The 18,777-nt window shown below is 58.3% G+C and overlaps 2 protein-coding genes across 4 annotated transcripts; one reads left to right on the plus strand and one right to left on the minus strand.

Moving 5' to 3' along the window:
- The first annotated feature begins 249 nt into the window (after window positions 1-249).
- MGAT4B (alpha-1,3-mannosyl-glycoprotein 4-beta-N-acetylglucosaminyltransferase B) lies at window positions 250-10,360 on the plus strand. 3 transcript variants are annotated; one of them, XM_082651630.1, is made up of 15 exons: window positions 250-621; window positions 5,761-5,946; window positions 6,032-6,172; window positions 6,253-6,386; window positions 6,791-6,837; window positions 7,162-7,275; window positions 7,506-7,581; window positions 7,710-7,824; window positions 8,189-8,319; window positions 8,495-8,602; window positions 8,723-8,916; window positions 9,337-9,415; window positions 9,498-9,585; window positions 9,665-9,777; window positions 9,883-10,360. In XM_082651630.1, the coding sequence occupies exons 1-15, from the start codon at window positions 525-527 to the stop codon at window positions 9,904-9,906; spliced, it is 1,647 nt and encodes a 548-aa protein (XP_082507756.1). In that variant the 5' UTR covers window positions 250-524; the 3' UTR covers window positions 9,907-10,360. The 3 variants fall into 3 exon arrangements, with proteins under 3 accessions (XP_082507756.1, XP_082507757.1, XP_082507758.1); XM_082651631.1 differs by having other exon boundaries at window positions 6,334-6,386; XM_082651632.1 differs by lacking the exon at window positions 7,162-7,275.
- Window positions 10,361-11,328: 968 nt separating this feature from the next.
- LTC4S (leukotriene C4 synthase) lies at window positions 11,329-14,144 on the minus strand. The gene is made up of 5 exons (XM_082651602.1): window positions 13,995-14,144; window positions 12,121-12,220; window positions 11,945-12,015; window positions 11,774-11,855; window positions 11,329-11,542 (listed from the first exon to the last, which is right to left on the minus strand). Exons 1-5 carry the CDS (start codon window positions 14,050-14,052, stop codon window positions 11,413-11,415), a joined length of 441 nt encoding a protein of 146 aa, XP_082507728.1. The 5' UTR covers window positions 14,053-14,144; the 3' UTR covers window positions 11,329-11,412.
- Between the last annotated feature and the right edge of the window lie 4,633 nt (window positions 14,145-18,777).

Below are 18,777 nucleotides of genomic sequence, written 5' to 3' on the forward strand. Positions count from 1 at the left end.
ATACGCGAACTCGCGAAGGCCCCAGCTTTGACCTACCTGAGGACGGTGCCCAGGGCCGTGAAGTCCGGGACGCATGAGCCCACGTGGGGGCCGCTGTCCGGAGACAGGAGGGCGGGATCCCGGGCGTTGGTCCCCCACCCCGCCCCCTCGTGGTGCTGGTGGCAGCAGCGGATGATGCGGCCCCTTTAAATCCCGGCCGCCCCGCCCTTCGCAGCCGACTCCGCGGCGGCCCGGGATCCAGGCCGGGCCGCGGCTCTCACCGCCCAGCCTAGCCCAGCCTGGCCCGGCCCAAGCGCCGAGCCTAGGAGGTCCACTCCCTGCGCCCCAGAGGAGCCGTCAGCGCGGTGCCCGGCCCAGTCCCCAGCCCGGCAGGCCCGCCCGCATCCCTGCCCGGCCCCGGGCTCCCAGCCCCTCCCCGCCCCGGGGCCGGGGCCCCTGCAGCCTCCAGGTCCCCGCGCCCCGGCCCCGGCCCCCCCGGGCCATGCGGCCTCGGCCCCGCCGGCGCCCACCGCGCACCTGAGGAGATGAGGCTCCGCAATGGCGCCTTCCTGACGCTGCTGCTCTTCTGCCTGTGCGCCTTCCTCTCGCTCTCCTGGTACGCGGCGCTCAGCGGCCAGAAAGGTGAGCCCCTCCCCCGCCGTCGCCCGCCTCGCGCCCCCTCCCAAACCTGGGCGCCGGCGGCCGGAGCGGGGTCCGGGCAGCTGCCGCGGAAAGCGGCCGGAAGCCGACGCGGGCGCCCCTTCCCCGCCCGGGCGGTGCGAGAGGACGCCCCTCCCATCCTCGCTCCCACTTGTTTGCTGCTGGAATAACGAAATTCTCCTCTGGCCTGGGCTGGGCCGCGCCGGTGAGCGGGAGTCGGGTGCCCCGTGCGCGCTCAGGACCGGCCTTCGTGAGTACAGTTCTGCCCGTGTTAGGGCGGGTCGCTCCCTCTGGTGAGCTGGGGACCTCAGAGTTCTCAGAGAGGGACAGGGACACAAGGTCACAGAGGTGGCTGTGCCAGAGGGTCCCCAGGGTACCGCTCCAGGCACCTGGGTACACCGATCCTGAGACACGAGTGAGGAGGCAGCCAGACATCCAGGCAGTACCATCACTTCACACCACCTCTCCACCCCAGCCCACTGTGGGTGCGGCTCCCTGGGGCCTCCACAGCCCTCCTCCAGGACATCTGGCCCCAGGACTCCTCCACAGGGATGTGGGTGCTGCGGAATGCTTCCTGTGGCTACTGGCCCGGGGGGATGCATGGAGGGCCTCATGAGCGCCCCACCCAGTCCTGGCTACCGGTTAACTCTCACCTGAAGTTTGGTTAAGCTGGCCAGTCCACCGTCATGGCCCCTCTGCATCTGGCCAGCACACTTAGGACTGAGGGGGCAGGCCCCAGCACTGGCTGGAGTTGCTCTGTGTTGGTTGGGATGGCTGGGGCTGAGTGGGGCCTTGGCTGAGGGTTGAAGGCTGAGGAGGCGCTCGCAGGCCCTTGTCTACCCAGCCTTTAGCACAGGAGGCACCGGGAAAAGCTGCTTCCTTCCTGCCGTCTGGCTTTCCTGCAGGAGGCCTAAGCAGGATCAGGCTGAGGCCAACTGACCCTCTGCCTCCCTCCCACCTCCTGCTTCCCTGTTCCCCAACAGAGGCTGCGGGAGAAGCTGGAGCCTTTCTGACCCTCCAAGTCCCAGTGTCCCCGCCTGGCTCCTGCCCGCCTGGCTCCTGCCCGCCCAGCTCAGCCCAGCCCTGTTTGGGTGAAGGCCTGGGCTGCCCTAAGGGCTCCAGAGCGCCTGAGGGGAGACCCTCTAGGACTTGGTACATGGAGGGCATGGCTGGGGCGGAGTTCTCCGTAGGTGGGGTGTGTCACCTGGGGGAGGGCATTTTGGACCCTTGAGAGAGTGGCCATGTAAGCAGCCTGGCATGGAGGCCAAGGTGGGGCCATATCTGATGGGCTGGGGCACACTTGTTCAGCTGTGAGTGGAGCGATGACCCCTTGCACCTTGTCCTGGGCTAGGCCGCAGTTCCTGTGTGCCTCCTATGGCAGCCACTGGCCCTCAGCCAGGTGTCAGGAACTGCAGCACCAGCCCCTCCCACCAGGACACCTTCTCTGTGAGTCTGGCTGGCCACAGTGTCCAGGAGTGAGGGGGATACCCATGGCTCCATTTAGAGCCTACTCTCCCTAAGCGGGGCATCGAGGAGGGCCTGTGGAGCAGGAGAGCACCCCTACTCAAAGAAATGTGGGGCTCAGATGCAGGGGTCCTTGTCCCTTGGGTGTGGCAGTCCAGAAGCCTGTGTGACATGTGACAAGAGGGTCACCTGGGCCTTCCCCATCAAGGGCTGTTACTGTTTTGGGAGTCCCAGTAGGGTCTGGTCTTTGGAAGCTTGAAGAGAAGACTGAGTCTGGGCTCTTATATGAACCTTTCTCATTCTTACATTCAGATGACTGCATTAAGCCCATGGGGAAACCAGACTAAGTCTGAGGCCAGACTGGACCTTGGCTTCCAGCTTGCAGTGAGTAGGAGGCTCAGGAGAGGGCTGGCCCAGGCACTGATGCTTAGAGGAAAGGCAGAGGAAGCCATATCTGTAGGGAAGGGAAGAGGTGGGCAAGAAGCCAGAGAGGAAGGGAAAGCAGGAACAGGTGGCATCCTGGAAGCCAAGGGCCAGGAAGGACACATAGGCCTTAGCAAGACGGACCCTAGATACGGGGTTTCAGGCCCACTTTCATATCCAGCCTTGACCAAATCTATGCAGCAGCTCCACTAATGCTCAAACTGTAGCCCTCAGCCAAGCACCTGCTGAAGGTCTCCAGGGAAAACAGCAAACCCTCCAGGGGGGTGGCCTCAGCCACACAGCCCTCCCCAATGTCTAGGCTGTCCCCTCTCTTGGATTTCAGCAATGATGGATGCCTGTCTTGACCACTGGGAGGGTGGGTGCAAGTCCTGGAGAGGAGGTGAACACCTGCACCCTCTCCATGCCCCTGCCCTACTGCAGGACTTTTTTAAAAAAATATTTATTTATTTATTTGGCTGCTCCAGGTCTTAGTTGCTCCCGCGGGATCTTCGTTGCCACCCGCGGGATCTTCGTTGCCACATGTGTGATCTTCCTTGCCATGTGCAGGATCTTTTAGTTGAGACTTGTGAAGTCTTAGTTGCGGCATATGGGATCTAGTTCCCTGACCAGGGATTGAACCTGGGCCCCCTACATTGGGAGCTCAGAGTCTTAGCCACTGGACCGCAAGGGAAGTCCCCTCACCGCAGGTTAACAGCAGACCTTTGCTGGGCCTGGAACCACCCTGTGCCCCTCTGAGCCTGTTTCCCCTTCCCTAAGTACAGAGCACAAGGTCTGTGCCCCAGCCTGGCTCTTGAATCTGTTTCTTTAACAAAGAGAGAACCAAAGGGAAGACTGTGGTATCATGGGCTTCAGGTATCCTGATTACTCTGCCTTCTGGTGGAGGAAGGGGCGGGAAAGCCTCCAGTAGTGTGACCACAGCTGCCCCCAGGACTTGGGCAGAAGAAGGCTCCTAGGAAGGGAGGCCAGGGTAGGGAGCAGGCTGTGCCCAGGCCTTGGTGGTCAGGGTGACTCAGGTCAGCAGGGCCCACCGCTGCCACTGGCCTGTCCCCCTGGGGCAGGCTAAGGTTGGACAGAGCTCAGCCTACTTAAAGATCAGAGAAGGCCATGGGTTTGCGGGGGGGGGGCGGGGGGGGGTACGACAGGGGCAGCAACAGCAGTCAGAGGGGGATGAGATCTCCTTACTCTCCCTCCACTTCACAGAGGTCCCCACTGCAGGGAGCTGCCTTGGGTGTAGCCAGTAGCACAAGGGCTGCCCCTGCAAGACTCAGCAGCTCCACAGCACTGGGGTGGCATTGGGGAGGGCATCAGGGACAATAGGTGGGTGGGTAGGGACCCAGGCAGGAGGGAGGCCACCTGCCTGTGTAGGCAGCTCTGAACTCCCTCCTGCTGGGCCTCAGCACCTCCAGTCCCTCCTCCCTACTGGCAGCTGGGCAGGTGAGTGCTGGGGGTGGCCAGCTCCCTGTTCAAGGGGTCAGGTTTCCAGGGTAACCTGGCCTCAGAACCCAGAGCAGAGCCTCAAAGATCTGGTAACCTGACTCCTGACTCCCTCCCCCAGCAGGGCTGTCCCTGAGCACAGAAGCTTGAAGTGGCCTGGCCTTTGGCCCCATGGGCAGGGTGTGGGAAGGGAGATCGGGCAAGCTGCTAACTCTGGAGTGCCTCATCAAGGATCTGCTTGGCTCCCCTGCCCCTCCCCCCACAGCCTCTCCGTCCTGCGTAGGGGCTACCCCTCCCTCTTCCCCAGGACTTAGCACTTCAGCCTCTGCCCCAGCTGCAGAGAGGGGGTGTCCTGAGATGACCGAACTTTGCCTTGGTCATGACCTTTGGTATACCCGACTGTGGGGAGGTGACACCATCCCAGGGCATTCTAGTGGCTGTGACCACCCCTTCTCAAGGGATCAAGGAACATAAGAGCTGCCTGAGGGTGAGAGGGGAGATCTGGAAGGCAACTAGGCCTTGAAGGCTACATGGGTTTTCATCAGGCCCAGAAGAGAAAAGGGGATTCCAGTCAGAAGAGACAGCATGTGTGAAAGCATAGACATCAGACAAGGAAAAGGAGGTGTGTGTGATGGCAAATAAAGAGGGCAAAAGCCGATTAGAAAAGGCCTTGAGAGTGCACAGCCTGGCAGGACGTGGCTGCCTCAGCAGCAGATAACGACGACGTTGTTGATGTTATTTGTCTCATTCTTGCTCGCTGGGCCCTGCCAGACCAGTGGAGCCAGGTGCTTGGCACCCTGGAGATCCCTCTCCACTGTCACGTAGCAGCCCTACCTCTGTGCTGCTTCTGGCCCATGTGCACCCCTAGTGCCTGCACATGGTGCCCAGTTGGAGGTTCTGACACAGGCCCCCCTGGGGTGGCATGGTCTAGGCCTAGGACACATCTCCAGAGAAGCAGGCCTCAGCGCACTTAGAGCTCTTGTCCCCTTTCTGCTGCTGACTTGCTGAGGGACCCCTGACTAGTTTCTCAACTTCATTTGCTCCTCTGAGCATTGGGGGCTGTAACTGCAACAGTCCCCACCCACCCACCCCCGCTGGACTGTGTGAGATTGCAAATCCAGAGCTGGTGCCTAGTGTAGAATGACAACCATGAGGACAGTGACAAATGTGTGCATTGGGCTCAGTACTGCTTGCAGGATATGGGGGAGAGTCAAGGGAGGTTTTCTGTCCCCATGGGGCCTTGGGGATGGGGCTGCCTGTGATCTCTGTGAACGGGGATGGGAAGCAAAGTGCAGAGGCTGAAAGAAGGAACAGGGCAAGGTTGGCCTCAATGCCAAGGGCTCCTTGCGGAAGGTCTGGGTCCTTGTGCCCTGGGTGGGACCTTGGGTGCTCTACTTCCTGGAAGGAGGAGATGCTGCAAGGAGAAGCAAGAGGGGGCTTTGGGAGGAGAGGGGAGGGGATGGAGAGGATTCAGTCTGAGCCTTTTCAGCCTCAGCTTAGGTTTGTCTCACCTGGGGCTGGAAGTGGTCCTGTAGCCCTCCCACTTCAGATGTCTCCTCAATGCAGAAAATAAAGGGAGAGCACTGGAGAGGGCTAATTCCCCCAGTGGAGGCTTTTCTTCCCCAAGTGTGAGTGTCACTGTGACTTCAGAGTGACCCTTATGTAACCCCATGTGGCTCACATGTGGCAGGCATATGAACAGATGTGTAGGCTAACACTCAAGGAGCAGTACCTCAGCTGTATGCTGCCCCCTGGTGACAGCCTGTGTACCACCCACAGGCGATGTGGTGGACGTGTACCAGCGGGAGTTTCTGGCGCTGCGTGACCGGTTGCATGCAGCTGAGCAGGAGAGCCTCAAGCGCTCCAAGGAGCTCAACCTGGTGCTGGACGAGATCAAGAGGGCCGTGTCGGAGAGACAAGCGCTGCGAGACGGAGACAGCAATCGCACCTGGGGCCGCCTAACTGGTGAGCACAGGAGCGGGAAGTGGCAGGGGATGCGAGGCTGATGGCAGACCGCATTGTCTGACCTGTCCCTTCCTGACCCACCCAGAGGATCCACGCATGAAGCCGTGGAACGTCTCGCACAAGCACGTGCTGCACCTACCCACTGTCTTCCACCACCTGCCACACCTGCTAGCCAAGGAAAGCAGCCTGCAGCCCGCCGTGCGCGTGGGCCAGGGCCGCACCGGAGGTAGGGGCGGGGCCCGGGAGTGGCGGGTGGTGGGACGACCCCCACGCAGTGCCCAGTACCAACCCTCCGCGTCCCTGCAGTGTCAGTGGTGATGGGCATCCCCAGCGTGCGGCGCGAGGTGCACTCGTACCTGACTGACACGCTGCACTCGCTCATCTCAGAGCTAAGCCCACAGGAGAAAGAGGACTCGGTCATCGTGGTGCTGATCGCTGAGGCAAGTGGGCTGGGGCACGGGTCGAGGGGACATTCAGAGGAGGACACACGGCACAAAATAACAAGGAGAATGAAAACAGCAACATTTCGGAGGAAAAAACTCTCAGAAGTTCAATCATCAGTTTCACTCACAAACTTAACAAGATAAAAAGTTAAAAGGAAAGACATTTTAGCGCCCCCTCGTGGAGATGCCAGTTATAGTCTGTCCCACCCCTTGGACTGAGGTATCTAAAAGGGCTTTTTCTGAGGCACCTGTGACCCCCAGGCCCAGCCTTACTTAGCCTTCGGGATGGTGGGCTCACTCCCTCCATGTGGGAGAGAAGGCTGTGTCCTTCCCTCAGCGCTTTCTTCCAGGCCATTTGGGCTGGCAGCCTGGCTCATGGAGGGCACTTGGTCTCCCCACAGACTGACCCACAGTATACCTCGCTGGTGACGGAGAATATCAAGGCCTTGTGAGTACAGACAGCCCGACAAGGCTGGTGGAGGGAGGACCCTTTGCGGGGTGTTGGGCAGACAGGTGCCGGCTGTGCCCCCCCCCCCCAGCAAGATGCGCCATCCCTCTGTGGGAAAGGGTGCTTCCCCTCTTGATGAAAGGGGGTGGGCATGTAGAGATGACCCAACCCCTCTGGAGCCTCAGTGCCTCAGTAGGATGGGTGTGGTGTCAGGGGATGTCTGCCTGGTGGGCCTTAAGAAAAGGACGGGGTCTAGCTAGCTCAGCTCTGTCCCTGCTCCAGTCCCTGGAGGCTGCACACTCACTGGGCCTTCCTGTCCCCCAGGTTCCCTACAGAGATCCATTCTGGGCTCCTAGAGGTCATCTCCCCTTCTCCCCACTTCTACCCTGACTTCTCCCGCCTCCGAGAGTCCTTTGGGGACCCCAAGGAGAGAGTCAGGTACTAGCACTACCCACCTCCCTGTGCCCCCAGCACCTGCCCACCTGTGCTAAGAACCTAGTCTGTGGGTGTATGAGTCCTGGGCACTTCCCTGCAGTGCCTCCATTGTTCCATTGGAGGACCCCTGCATGGGGGCGTGGGGGTCTCCTACCCACTCAGTGGCCTCTGTGGTAGCCACATTGGAGGTGGAGGGGGTCTGAGCTCTTGAGGCCCCTGCCCCTGGCCCACAGGTGGAGGACCAAACAGAACCTTGATTACTGCTTCCTCATGATGTATGCGCAGTCCAAAGGCATTTACTACGTGCAGGTGAGCACTGAGACCCTGCTCTGTCCCTTTTCCCCCTGGACCCTGGATGGGCCTGGGTGGCAAGCCCTGCCCTGCCCCTGTGCCCATCCTGAGTCCCGGCCCCCTTCTACCTACCCACCACTGTGCAGCTGGAGGATGACATCATAGCCAAGCCCAACTACCTGAGCACCATGAAGAACTTCGCACTCCAGCAGCCCTCGGAGGACTGGATGATCCTGGAGTTCTCCCAGCTGGGCTTCATTGGTGTGCCACCCCCCTCCCTGCCCCGCTGACCTAACCAAAATATCTCCATCCAGCCCACTTCTGCCTCTGTCATCATCTCTCAGTCCCACGCCCTGTTCTGAGCCCTAGTACCATGCAGTGTCGTGCTCTGAGCCTTTGCCTGGAGTGCCCACTGCAGCCCCACCTGGCCTGTTCCTGCCTGCCCTCTGCATCGGGATGTTTGGGCTCACCATCCCGTCTGCTCTCTTGTTACCTGCACCTGCCTGCAGCCAGCCAGAGGTTTTGCTGTGGGACCCTTCCCAGAGTCCCCCACAGGGACTAAGAGGAAGTAGGGCAGGGCAGAGCTGCCTACTCAGCACCCCTTTCCCTCCAATCCCACCCCCAGGGAAGATGTTCAAGTCACTGGACTTGAGCATCATTGTGGAGTTCATCCTCATGTTCTACCGGGACAAGCCCATCGACTGGCTCCTGGACCATATTCTGTGGGTGAAGGTCTGCAATCCTGAGAAGGATGCGGTGAGCAGAGCCTGCACAGAGGCGGGAGGGGGCGGTGGAGCAAGCAGCCTCCAGTAGGGACTGTGTCGGTGACCATGCACCTGACAGGAGGAGACTGTGCTGCTGGCTGGAGGAGTTTCTGTCTTCAGAGGAAGAGTTGAGTTGAGCCCTAGCGTGTGTCACCCTCCCTCCACAGAAGCACTGTGACCGGCAGAAGGCCAACCTGCGGATCCGCTTTAAGCCATCCCTCTTCCAGCACGTGGGCACTCACTCCTCACTGGCGGGCAAGATCCAGAAACTGAAGGTGGGCAGTGCCACACTCAAGCCTAGTTGAGTACAGCAGAGCCTGGGCTGAGGTTGGACAAGGAGGTAGCAGAGCAAGTCCAGGGCCCACCCTAACACCATTGTCCCTCCTCCACTGTAGGACAAGGACTTTGGGAAGCAGGCACTGCGGAAGGAGCATGTGAACCCGCCAGCGGAAGTGAGCACGAGCCTCAAGACATACCAGCACTTCACCCTGGAGAAGGCCTACCTGCGCGAGGATTTCTTCTGGGCCTTCACGCCCGCTGCAGGGGACTTCATCCGCTTCCGCTTCTTCCAGCCACTGCGACTGGAGCGGTCAGTGCCAGCGCCCACAGGTCCACCTTGGGGGAGGGGCAGGGTGGCTACCAGGGTAGAGGCCTCACCACAAATTTCTGAACCTGCAGATTTCCCTCTGTGACCCTCCCCTGCAAATTACTTAACCTTATTAAGTTTTCTTATCTGAAAAGTGGGGCTCAGAACAGTAGTCACTTTGTAAAGACTAAGTCCAGCAGTGCCCACAGGAGTTCAGTGACATTGCCCATCACCATTGTCCTTACAAGTAAGGCCCTGGTTGCCTTGCAAGTCCAACGGCTGCCCCGGGTGGTGCCCAGCCTCACCCAGTACCTCAGGGCCCACCTACTGCACTCCTAGCCCAGGCCTGGCCTTTCTCTGCTGGGTAGTGTGCCTGGGCAGTGCCCCACCCCTGCAGCAGCTCACAGGCCTGTCTGGCCACAGGTTCTTCTTCCGAAGTGGGAACATTGAGCACCCAGAGGACAAGCTCTTCAACACATCTGTGGAGGTGCTGCCCTTTGATGTGAGTGTAGTAGCAGGTGGGTGTGCACTGAGGCCTGCCCCTTCCACAGCCACTGGCTTCAGCCCCTTGATTTTGTCCCCAGAACCTCCAGTCAGACAAGGAGGCCCTGCAGGAGGGCCGTTCAGCCACTCTCCAGTACCCTCGGAGCTCTGATGGCTACCTCCAGATTGGTGAGTGAGGGGCAGTCAAGTGGAGCTGAGGGGAGAGGCAGGAGTCTTGGGACAACCTCTCATTGCTGCACTCCCCCAGGCTCTTTCTACAAGGGTGTGGCACAGGGAGAAGTGGACCCAGCCTTTGGCCCCTTGGAAGCACTGCGCCTCTCCATCCAGACAGACTCGCCGGTGTGGGTCATTCTGAGTGAGGTGATATAGGGCAGGGCTGGGTACAGGGAATGGGGAGCTGTACCAAATAGCTAGACCAGGGCTGCTCTCTGAGACCCCAGCTGACACTGAGCCCTGCTCTTCCAGATCTTCCTGAAAAAGGCTGACTAAGCCAAGGGCTTCTGAGGGTGCGTTTTGGCTGGCCCTGAAGCCCACGAGACCTGGGATGTCGTCGCCGCTGCCCCCGGAGGGCCAGGCGCGGCCACCCCAGTCTGAGGGGTTCTGCCTGGCACCCCACTCCATTGGCCTGGGGTGGCCGCTGGCCCGGAGGCCCCAGGAACTGGTGCTGCCCCGCCCGCCGGCCGCGGGGAAGAGGCAGGAGGCCCCCACACTGTGCCTGAGGCCGGTCCGCGCCGCCCGGAACCGTTCGCATCCTGGCCCCCTTGAGCCAGACCTTTATAGAAGAGCCTTTTCCTGGGCGCCCACTGTCTCCGCGCGAACACTGGAATGCATATACTACTTTATGTGCTGTGTTTTTTATTCTTGGATACATTTGATTTTTTTCACGTTAAGTCCACATATACTTCTATAAGAGCGCTCCTTGTAATAAAGGGTTAATGAAGTGTGTGCCTGCTCCGAGCTCACAGCCTGGCGCCTAGCCGCCCAGCGATACCACCCGGCGACCCCGCCCTCCGCGCAGTTCCGCAGGACCTCGCTCGCATTCTCTGGGAGGGTCCCAGCAGCCCGGTCGGTAACTCGCTGATGGAGCTGGTGCGGAATCTGGGTCCACGACCCCAAACCGCCCCCACTTCCGTGATAACCCTCCTCGGAGCGCGTCGCCTAGCGCCCATCATACCTCCCCAAGTGCCTGCAGCCGCCTCTCACCAAAGGCATCCCCCCACCTCCTCCTCCCACTCCTTCCTGGGTCTCAGTCCCACCTTTTCCACCGTCTCCAAGGCCCTGCTTCTGTCCCCAGTCTGTGACTCATTTTAGGTCCTCCCATCCATCTCAGGGCCTTTGTTTTTGCCCTGCTTTGAAAGCTCCTCTGCCTGCTCAGCTAAAAGTCACCTTTTTAGGGACTCTTCCCGGCCAGCAGGCCTTCCCCAGATCTGGTCCCCCAAGACACTAGGACGTTTACTGGAGAGCGCCTCTTAAAACTACATTGATTAAGTTCATCGTCGTTCTCCGCGGGCCGCAACAGGTTGCCCTGAACACTGCATTGTTCTAGATGCCGGTAACCGAGTACCGACCCAAAAAAAGCCCCTCGTATCGGCTGTGAAGTCCAGGGTATGAGGAATAGGGCGGCTGAGGGTCAGTGGAGAGGCAGGCCTCATAGGAGGGGGACAGGCGAGGAAAGAGCTGACCGCAGGGAGGAGGAGCCGTGGGGTGAGCCCCGGCGAGAAAGGATGTGTGACTAGCAGCGTGGGGGAGCAGGGCGGGAGAGGACCGGACCCAGGGCCCGATCGAGCCCCTGCCCGAGAGAGGCCTCTTTCCTTCCGCAGCCCGACAGACTGCTGTGGCCTGAAGGTAGGCCCCTCCAAGCTCTACAACCCGCAGGGCGCAACCCACTCCAACCCAGACAGTGCACTCGAGATCACGCTTTAATGAGAGACTGGGATGGGGGCGAGCACCCTCCCCCGTCCTCCAGGAGGCTCCGCCCACCCGGCGTCCTCCGTCTCAGGCCTTCTGCAGCAGTTTTTGGAACTGTCCGAGGAGCGCGGCCGGGAGGAAGTGGGCGAGTAGGCCAAGCGCCGCCAACGCCACGAGAAGCCAGAGCGCGTAGGCGCTCGCGTACAGCGGGGCCAGCCTGCGGGCAGTGCTCAGCGGGGGCGGGGCGGGGGCAATGGCCCCACCCCAACCCTACGGCCCGCCTCCACCAGGGCCCGCCCACCTGCCCCCAAAAGGGAACCGCCTCCAACCAGTCTCCTGGTCCCGCCCGGCATCCGCTTGCGGCCTCTGCCGTCAAGACCCTGCCCACAAGCCAAGCCACCTTTCTCCGCCCCGGTGGACCTCCCGGGAGCCCCGCCCCGGTTCTCACCTTTGCTGCGCAGATCTCGCGTAGCCCTGAAAGTAGCGGAGGCGCGCGAACAGGTATACCAGGCCACACAGTGCTGCCGCCCCTGGGAAAGGGGAGGGCGGGGTGGGGTGAGCCCGCTGATGCGGGGACCCCCGTGGCCCTAGTGCGTGCGCCCCTGGCCCGCTCTCAGACCTTCGTGAAAGAAGATGCCGGCGACCCAGAGCGTGGCGAGGAACAGCGGGAAATACTCGCTGCAGTTCACTCTGCGGTGGGGGAGGAGCGGCATAAGGGCGCCGGCCTGGGGCCTCCGAGCCTGACCGCCCGGGGCTGCCTAGCTCCCTGCCCCGCGCCCTCCCACCGCGCCTCACTGGGCTCGGTAGATGCGCTGGAACTCCGGCGGGCCGGTGGTGAGCGGCGGAGACACGTGGAAGGCCCTGCGCGCCGAGATCACCTGCAGCGAGAAGTAGGCTGGGGGAGGAGGTGTTGCCGGAGTCAGATCTGGCACCCGGACTCCCGGCCCCGCCTCCAGTCTGGCCGCGCATCTTTTCTTTTCCCAGCTCCACACCCAGCTCGTCACGACTCCCCTTTAAAAGCCCGACCAAGGGGACCGCCAGCCCCTGCTCTTCGAGCTTGCCCTGTGTCCACGACACTCAGTGGGGAGGGCAGGGTGCCGGCCTGGGGCTCTGAGAGGCCCTATCCAGCCCAGTGAGTGTAAGGGAAAGGATGACACGTCACAGGACACCTGCCCGCAGGACTTTGCTCCTGAATCATTTCACTTGCAAAACACAGGCAAATGTCCAACTCCCACCCTCTAGGCCTGGACTTTGGCCCAGGTCCCTGGAATGGGAGTGCCACCTGAGGGCAGAGTTGGCTGCATCCTTCCAGGTACAGAGGATCACACACCCTGTGGCCAACTGTCCCTGCTCCGCCACCCACAGAGCTCACCAGGAGGGACCTCCCGACCAAGCCTGGGTCGCTGTGCCTCCAAACTGTGGTGTGGGTTCCTGCCTCAGTTTCTCTGTTCAGGCTCTGCCTCAATCTGACAGACACCCTCTCCTCTGCCCCCAGGTGGTTACGGCTGGGACTATTCTAGTCCAACCCCAAGCCACCAGGGCTCTGCCTCTCTCCCTTCCAACATGGGTGGGTACAGAGGGTGGGCTGTCCCTTGCGGGTCTGAGTGCACAGGAGCCCTTCTCTTCGCCTGAGGCCAGGTGCCCACCACACAAACAGTCCCAGTACTGGGTGTCTCCAACTATCTTCCTGCAAGTCCCATGGCCCTGGTGCCCTTGGTGCCAGGCCCTCTGCAGACATATCCCAACCTTAGCGCACTGTGGATACCAAGGGTAGCCTTGCCAGCACAGTGTATGTGAAGAAGGGCTGAGGGCCAAGCTTACTGGTATGGCTGGAGATCAAGTCAGCCTGTCTGCTCAGCCACTCCAGGGCCCCTGCCCCAGGCTGTGTCTTGTCCTAGCCCATACAGTGTGAGGCAATGGTGTCCTCCAAAGCCAGAATATCTATCCCAGGAATGTGTCTCTAGGGCTGGTCTGAGAAGGGCACCAAGCAGGCAACTTTGGGGGCCAAAAAGCAGGTTTCAACCCTGTCTAGCTCCACATGGTTCCAGCATAGAGAGGGTGACTTTGAAGGCAGGCCCAGGGGATGGGGCCCTCCCACTGGGACACCCAGAGAGGGGACCGCTGGGGAGGGCAGGGATCAGCTGGAGTAGGGCTGCATCAAGCCTATGGCTGTCCCACTTCTGTACTCACCATCAGAACACCCATTCATCCTGGCACCCTGCCCCCCTGCTCAGGCCCTAGAGCCCAACATAGCTGGATGCCCCACCTGCTCCCTGAAAGCCTCTGCCCTCTTCCAGGGTTCTTTATGCTGGCTGAGGTGCCACCCTCCAACCCCAAGCCAGCCAGCCCACATGCCTACCTCAGTTGTTCCTCAGGGGCCATTTTCCATTTCGCTGCCCATCCCCTAGGTTGGGTACCTCTCAGCCTTGGTCCCTGCTCAGGGTTTCACAGTTTGCCCTGCAGACAGCCCTCCAGGGCTTCCCCCTCCCCACTTGGGGAAAATGCAAGCCCCTCAGCCCTCTGGTGGGGGCCAGAAGAGCTTTCATACCAGGAGTCTGGGCTGTCCCTCACCTGGGCCTGGACCCCAGCACCTCCCCAGTGCCTAGAGGGCAGAAGGCAGACTGCAGGGGTCCGAAGCCCACCCACTGCCAGAGCAGAAGCCAGCCCACCTTGCTGCAAGACTCCCAGGAGGGTGACAGAGGCCAGAAGAGCCACTTCGTCCTTCATGGTGGCGGTGGCTCTGTCGGGCCAGGCTGGACTCTGAGAGGGCTAGCTGTGGGGCTCTTATCACCCTTGTCTGCTGCTCAGAGGCTGGCCCAGAAGAGGAAGAGTGGCGCGCTCTCCCCGCCCCTTCTCATGGAGGGGGTTGGGGAAGGAGGCGTGACCATTGCCTGAGAGACCTGGGGAGCCTGGTCAGGCTGAGCAAGTGGAAACCAGGGCCAGAGCTTCCGTGGTGGCGCAAGTGTTAAGAATCCGTGAACACAGCCTGCAGGGGGTTAGTGCACCATGGTTAGCCGGGAGGGAGTCCGGGGAAAAGTCTGCACCTGCGGAAGAGGCAAGAGACTTTTTCTTCCCTCTTTGTTTCCTGGTGCGCGAGGAGAGGGGATTAAGAGCGCTGCTTAAAGGAGCTCCAGAGACCCGCGGCTAACAGCGCGGACCCCAGAGACGGGCATGAGACGCTAAGGCTGCTGCTGCCGCCACCAAGAAGCATGTGTGCGAGCACAGGTCACTATCCACACCCCCCTTCCGGGGAGCCTGTGCAGCCCGCCACTGCCAGGGTCCCGGGATCCAGGGACAACTCCCCCGGGAGAACGCACGGCGTGCCTCAGGCTGGTACAACGTCACGCTGGCCTCTGCCGCCGCAGGCTCGCCCCGCACTCCGTACCCCTCCCTCCCCCCGGCCTGAGTGAGCCAGAGTCCCCGAAGCAGCTGCTCCTTTAACCCCGTCCTGTCTGAGCGAAGAACAGACGCCCTCTGGCGACCTACACGCAGAGGCGGGGCCAAATCCAAAACTGAGCCCCTGGAGCTGTGAGAACAAAGAAGAGAAAGGGAAATCTCTCCCAGCAGCCTCAGAAGCAGCGGATTAAAGCTCCACAATCAACTTGATGTACCCTGCATCTGTGGAATATATGAATAGACAACAAATCATCCCAAATTGAGGAGGTGGACTTTGAGAGCAAGATTTATGATTTTTTCCCCTTTTCCTCTTTTTGTGTGTATGTGTATGCTTCTGTGTGAGATTTTGTCTGTATAGCTTTGCTTCCACCATTTGTCCTAGGGTTCTATCCATCCGTCTTCTTTTTTTCTTTAAAAATTTTTTTTCTTAATAATTATTTTTTATTTTAATAACTTTATTTTATCTTCTTTCTTTCTTTCCTTCCTTCCCTCCTTCCTTCCTTTCTCCCTCCCTCCCTCCCTTCCTCCTTTCTTTCTTTCTTCCTTCCTTCCTTCCTTTCTTTCTTTTTCTTTCTTTCCTCCTTCCTTCCTTCCTTCCTTTCTTTCTTTCTTTCTTTCTTTCTTTCTTTCTTTCTTTTCTTTCTTTCTTTCTTTCTTTCTGTCTTTCTTTCTTTCTTTCTTTCTTCTTTTTCTCCCTTTTATTCTGAGCCATGTGGATGAAAGCCTCTTAGTGCTGCAGCCAGGAGTCAGTGCTGTGCCTCTGAGGTGGGAGAGCCAACTTCAGGACACTGGTCCACAAGAGACCTCCCAGCTCCACATAATATCAAACGGCAAAAATCTCCCAGACACAGCTTATTACTGGTAGAGTCAGAAAAATCACTGATAGCAACTAAATTTCAAAAAAAAAATGTTATATAGGACTTCCGGGAAGATGGCGGAAGAGTAAGACGCGGAGATCACGTTCCTCCCCATAGATACACCAGAAATACATCTACGCATGGAACAACTCCTACAGAGCATCTGCTGAACGCTGGCAGAAGACCTCGGACCTCCCAAAAGGCAAGAAACCCCCCACGTACCTGGGTAGGGCAAAAGAAAAAACTAAACAGAGACAAAAGGATAGGGACGGGTCCTGCACCAGCGGGAGAGAGCTGTGAAGGAGGAAAAGTGTCCACACACTAGGAAGCCCCTTCGCGGGTGGAGGCTTCGGGAGGCGGAGTGGGGGAGCTTGGGAGCCGCGGAGGAGAGCACAGCAACAGGGGTGCGGAGGACAAAGCGGACAGATTCCAGCGCAGAGGATCGGGCCGACCGGAACTCGCCAGCCGAGAGGCTTGTCTGCTCGCCCGCCGGGGCGGGCGGGACTGGGAGCTGAGGCTCCGGCTTTTGTCGGAGCGCCGGGAGAGGACTGAGGTTGGCGGCGTGAACACAGCCTGCAGGGCGTTAGTGCACCGCGGCTGGCCGGGAGAGAGTCCGGGGAGAAGTCTGGAACTGCCGAAGAGGCAAGAGACTTTTACGTCCCTCTTTGTTTCCTGGTGCACGAGGAGAGGGGATTAAGAACGCTGCTTGAGAGAGCTCCAGGGACGGGCGCGAGCCGCGGCTAAAAGTGCGGAGCCCAGAGACAGACATGAGACGCTAGGGCCGCTGCTGCCGCCACCGGGAGGCCTGTGTGCGAACACAGGTCACTAGCCACACGCCCTTCCGGGGAGCCTGTGCAGCCCGCCACTGCCAGGGTCCCGGGATCCGGGGACAACTCCCCCGGGAGAACGCACAGGCGCGCCTCAGGCTGCAACTTATCGCCGGCCTCTGCCGCCGCAGGCCCGCCCCACACTCCGTGCCCCTCCCTACCCCCGGGCCTGAGTGACCCAGAGCCTCCGAATCAGCGGCTCCTTTAGCCCCGTCCTGTCTGAGCAAGGAACAGACGCCCTCCGGCGACCTACACGCACAGGCGGGGCTAAATCCAAAGCTGAGCCCCTGGGAGCTGTGAGAACAAGGAAGAGAAAGGGAAATCTCTCCCAGCAGCATCAGAAGCAGCGGATTGGGGCTCCACAATCAACTTGATGTACCCTGCATCTGTGGAATACCTGAATAGACAACCAATCATCCCAAATTAAGGAGCCCTGTGGATGAAAGGCTCTTGGTGCTGCAGCCAGGAGTCAGTGCTGTGCCTCTGAGGTGGGAGAGCCAACTTCAGGACACTGATCCACAAGAGACCTCCCAGCTGCACATAATATCAAACAGCAAAAATTTCCGAGAGATCTCCATCTCAACGCCAGCACCCAGCTTCACTCAACGACCAGCAAGCTACAGTGCTGGACATCCTATGCCAAACAACTAGCAAGACAGGAACACAACCCCACCCATTAGCAGAGAGGCGGCCCAAAATCATAATAAGTCTACAGACACCCCAAAACACACCACCAGACGTGGACCTGCCCACCAGAAAGACAAGATCTAGCCTCATCCACCAGAACACAGACACTAGTACCCTCCACCAGGAAGCCTACACAACCCACTGAACCAACCTTAGCCACTGAGGACAGACACAAAAAACAACAGGAACTACGAACCTTCAGCCTGCAAAAAAGGAGACCCCAAACACAGTAAGATAAGCAAAATGAGAAGACAGAAAAACACACCGCAGATGAAGGAGCAAGATAAAAACCCATCAGACCTAACAAATGAAGAGGAAATAGGCAGTCTACCTGAAAAAGAATTCAAAATAATGATAGTAAGGTTGATCCGAAATCTTGGAGATAGAATGGACAATAGAATGGACAAAATGCAAGAATCAGTTAACAAGGACCTAGAAGAACTAAAGATGAAACAAGCAACGATGAACAACACAATAAATGAAATTAAAAGTACTCTAGATGGGATCAATAGCAGAATAACTGAGGCAGAAGAACGGATAAGTGACCTGGAAGATAAAATAGTGGAAATAACTACTGCAGAGCAGAATAAAGAAAAAAGAATGAAAAGAACTGAGGACAGTCTCAGAGACCTCTGGGACAACATTAAACGTACCAACATTCGAATTATAGGGGTTCCAGAAGAAGAAGAGAAAAAGAAAGGGACTGAGAAAATATTTGAAGAGATTATAGTTGAAAACTTCCCTAATATGGGAAAGGAAATAGTTAATCAAGTCCAGGAAGCACAGAGAGTTCCATACAGGATAAATCCAAGGAGAAATACGCCAAGACACATATTAATCAAACTGTCAAAAATTAAATACAAAGAAAACATATTAAAAGCAGCAAGGGAAAAACAACAAATAACACACAAGGGAATCCCCATAAGGTTAACAGCTGATCTTTCAGCAGAAACTCTGCAAGCCAGAAGGGAGTGGCAGGACATATTGAAAGTGTTGAAGGAGAAAAACCTGCAACCAAGATTACTCTACCCAGCAAGGATCTCATTCAGATTTGATGGAGAAATTAAAACCTTTAGAGACAAGCAAAAGCTGAGAGAGTTCAGCACCACCAAACCAGCTCTACAACAACTGCTAAAGGAACTTCTCTAGGCAAGAAACACAAAAGAAGGAAAAGACCTACAATAACAAACCCAAAACAATTAAGAAAATGGGAATGGGAACACACATATCGATAATTACCTTAAATGTAAATGGACTAAATGCTCCCACCAAAAGACACAGATTGGCTGAATGGATACAAAAACAAGACCCATATATTTGCTGTCTACAAGAGACCCGTATGCTAACACATATATATGGAATTTAAGAAAAAAAAAATGTCATGAAAAACCTAGGGGTGAAACAGGAATAAAGACACAGACTTACTAGAGAATGGACTTGAGGCTATGGGGAGGGGGAAGGGTAAACGGTGACAAAGCAATAAAGAGGCATGGACATGTATACACTACCAAACGTAAGGTAGATAGCTAGTGGGAAGCAGCCGCATAGCACAGGGAGATCAGCTCGGTGCTGTGTGACCGCCTGGAGGGGTGGGATAGGGAGGGTGGGAGGGAGGGTGACGCAAGCGGGAAGAGATATGGGAACATATGTATATATATAACTGATTCATTTTGTTGTGAAGCTGA

The sequence above is a fragment of the Grampus griseus genome, assembly GCF_964374135.1.
Source record: "Grampus griseus genome assembly, chromosome: 3".
Lineage (NCBI taxonomy): Eukaryota > Metazoa > Chordata > Mammalia > Artiodactyla > Delphinidae > Grampus > Grampus griseus.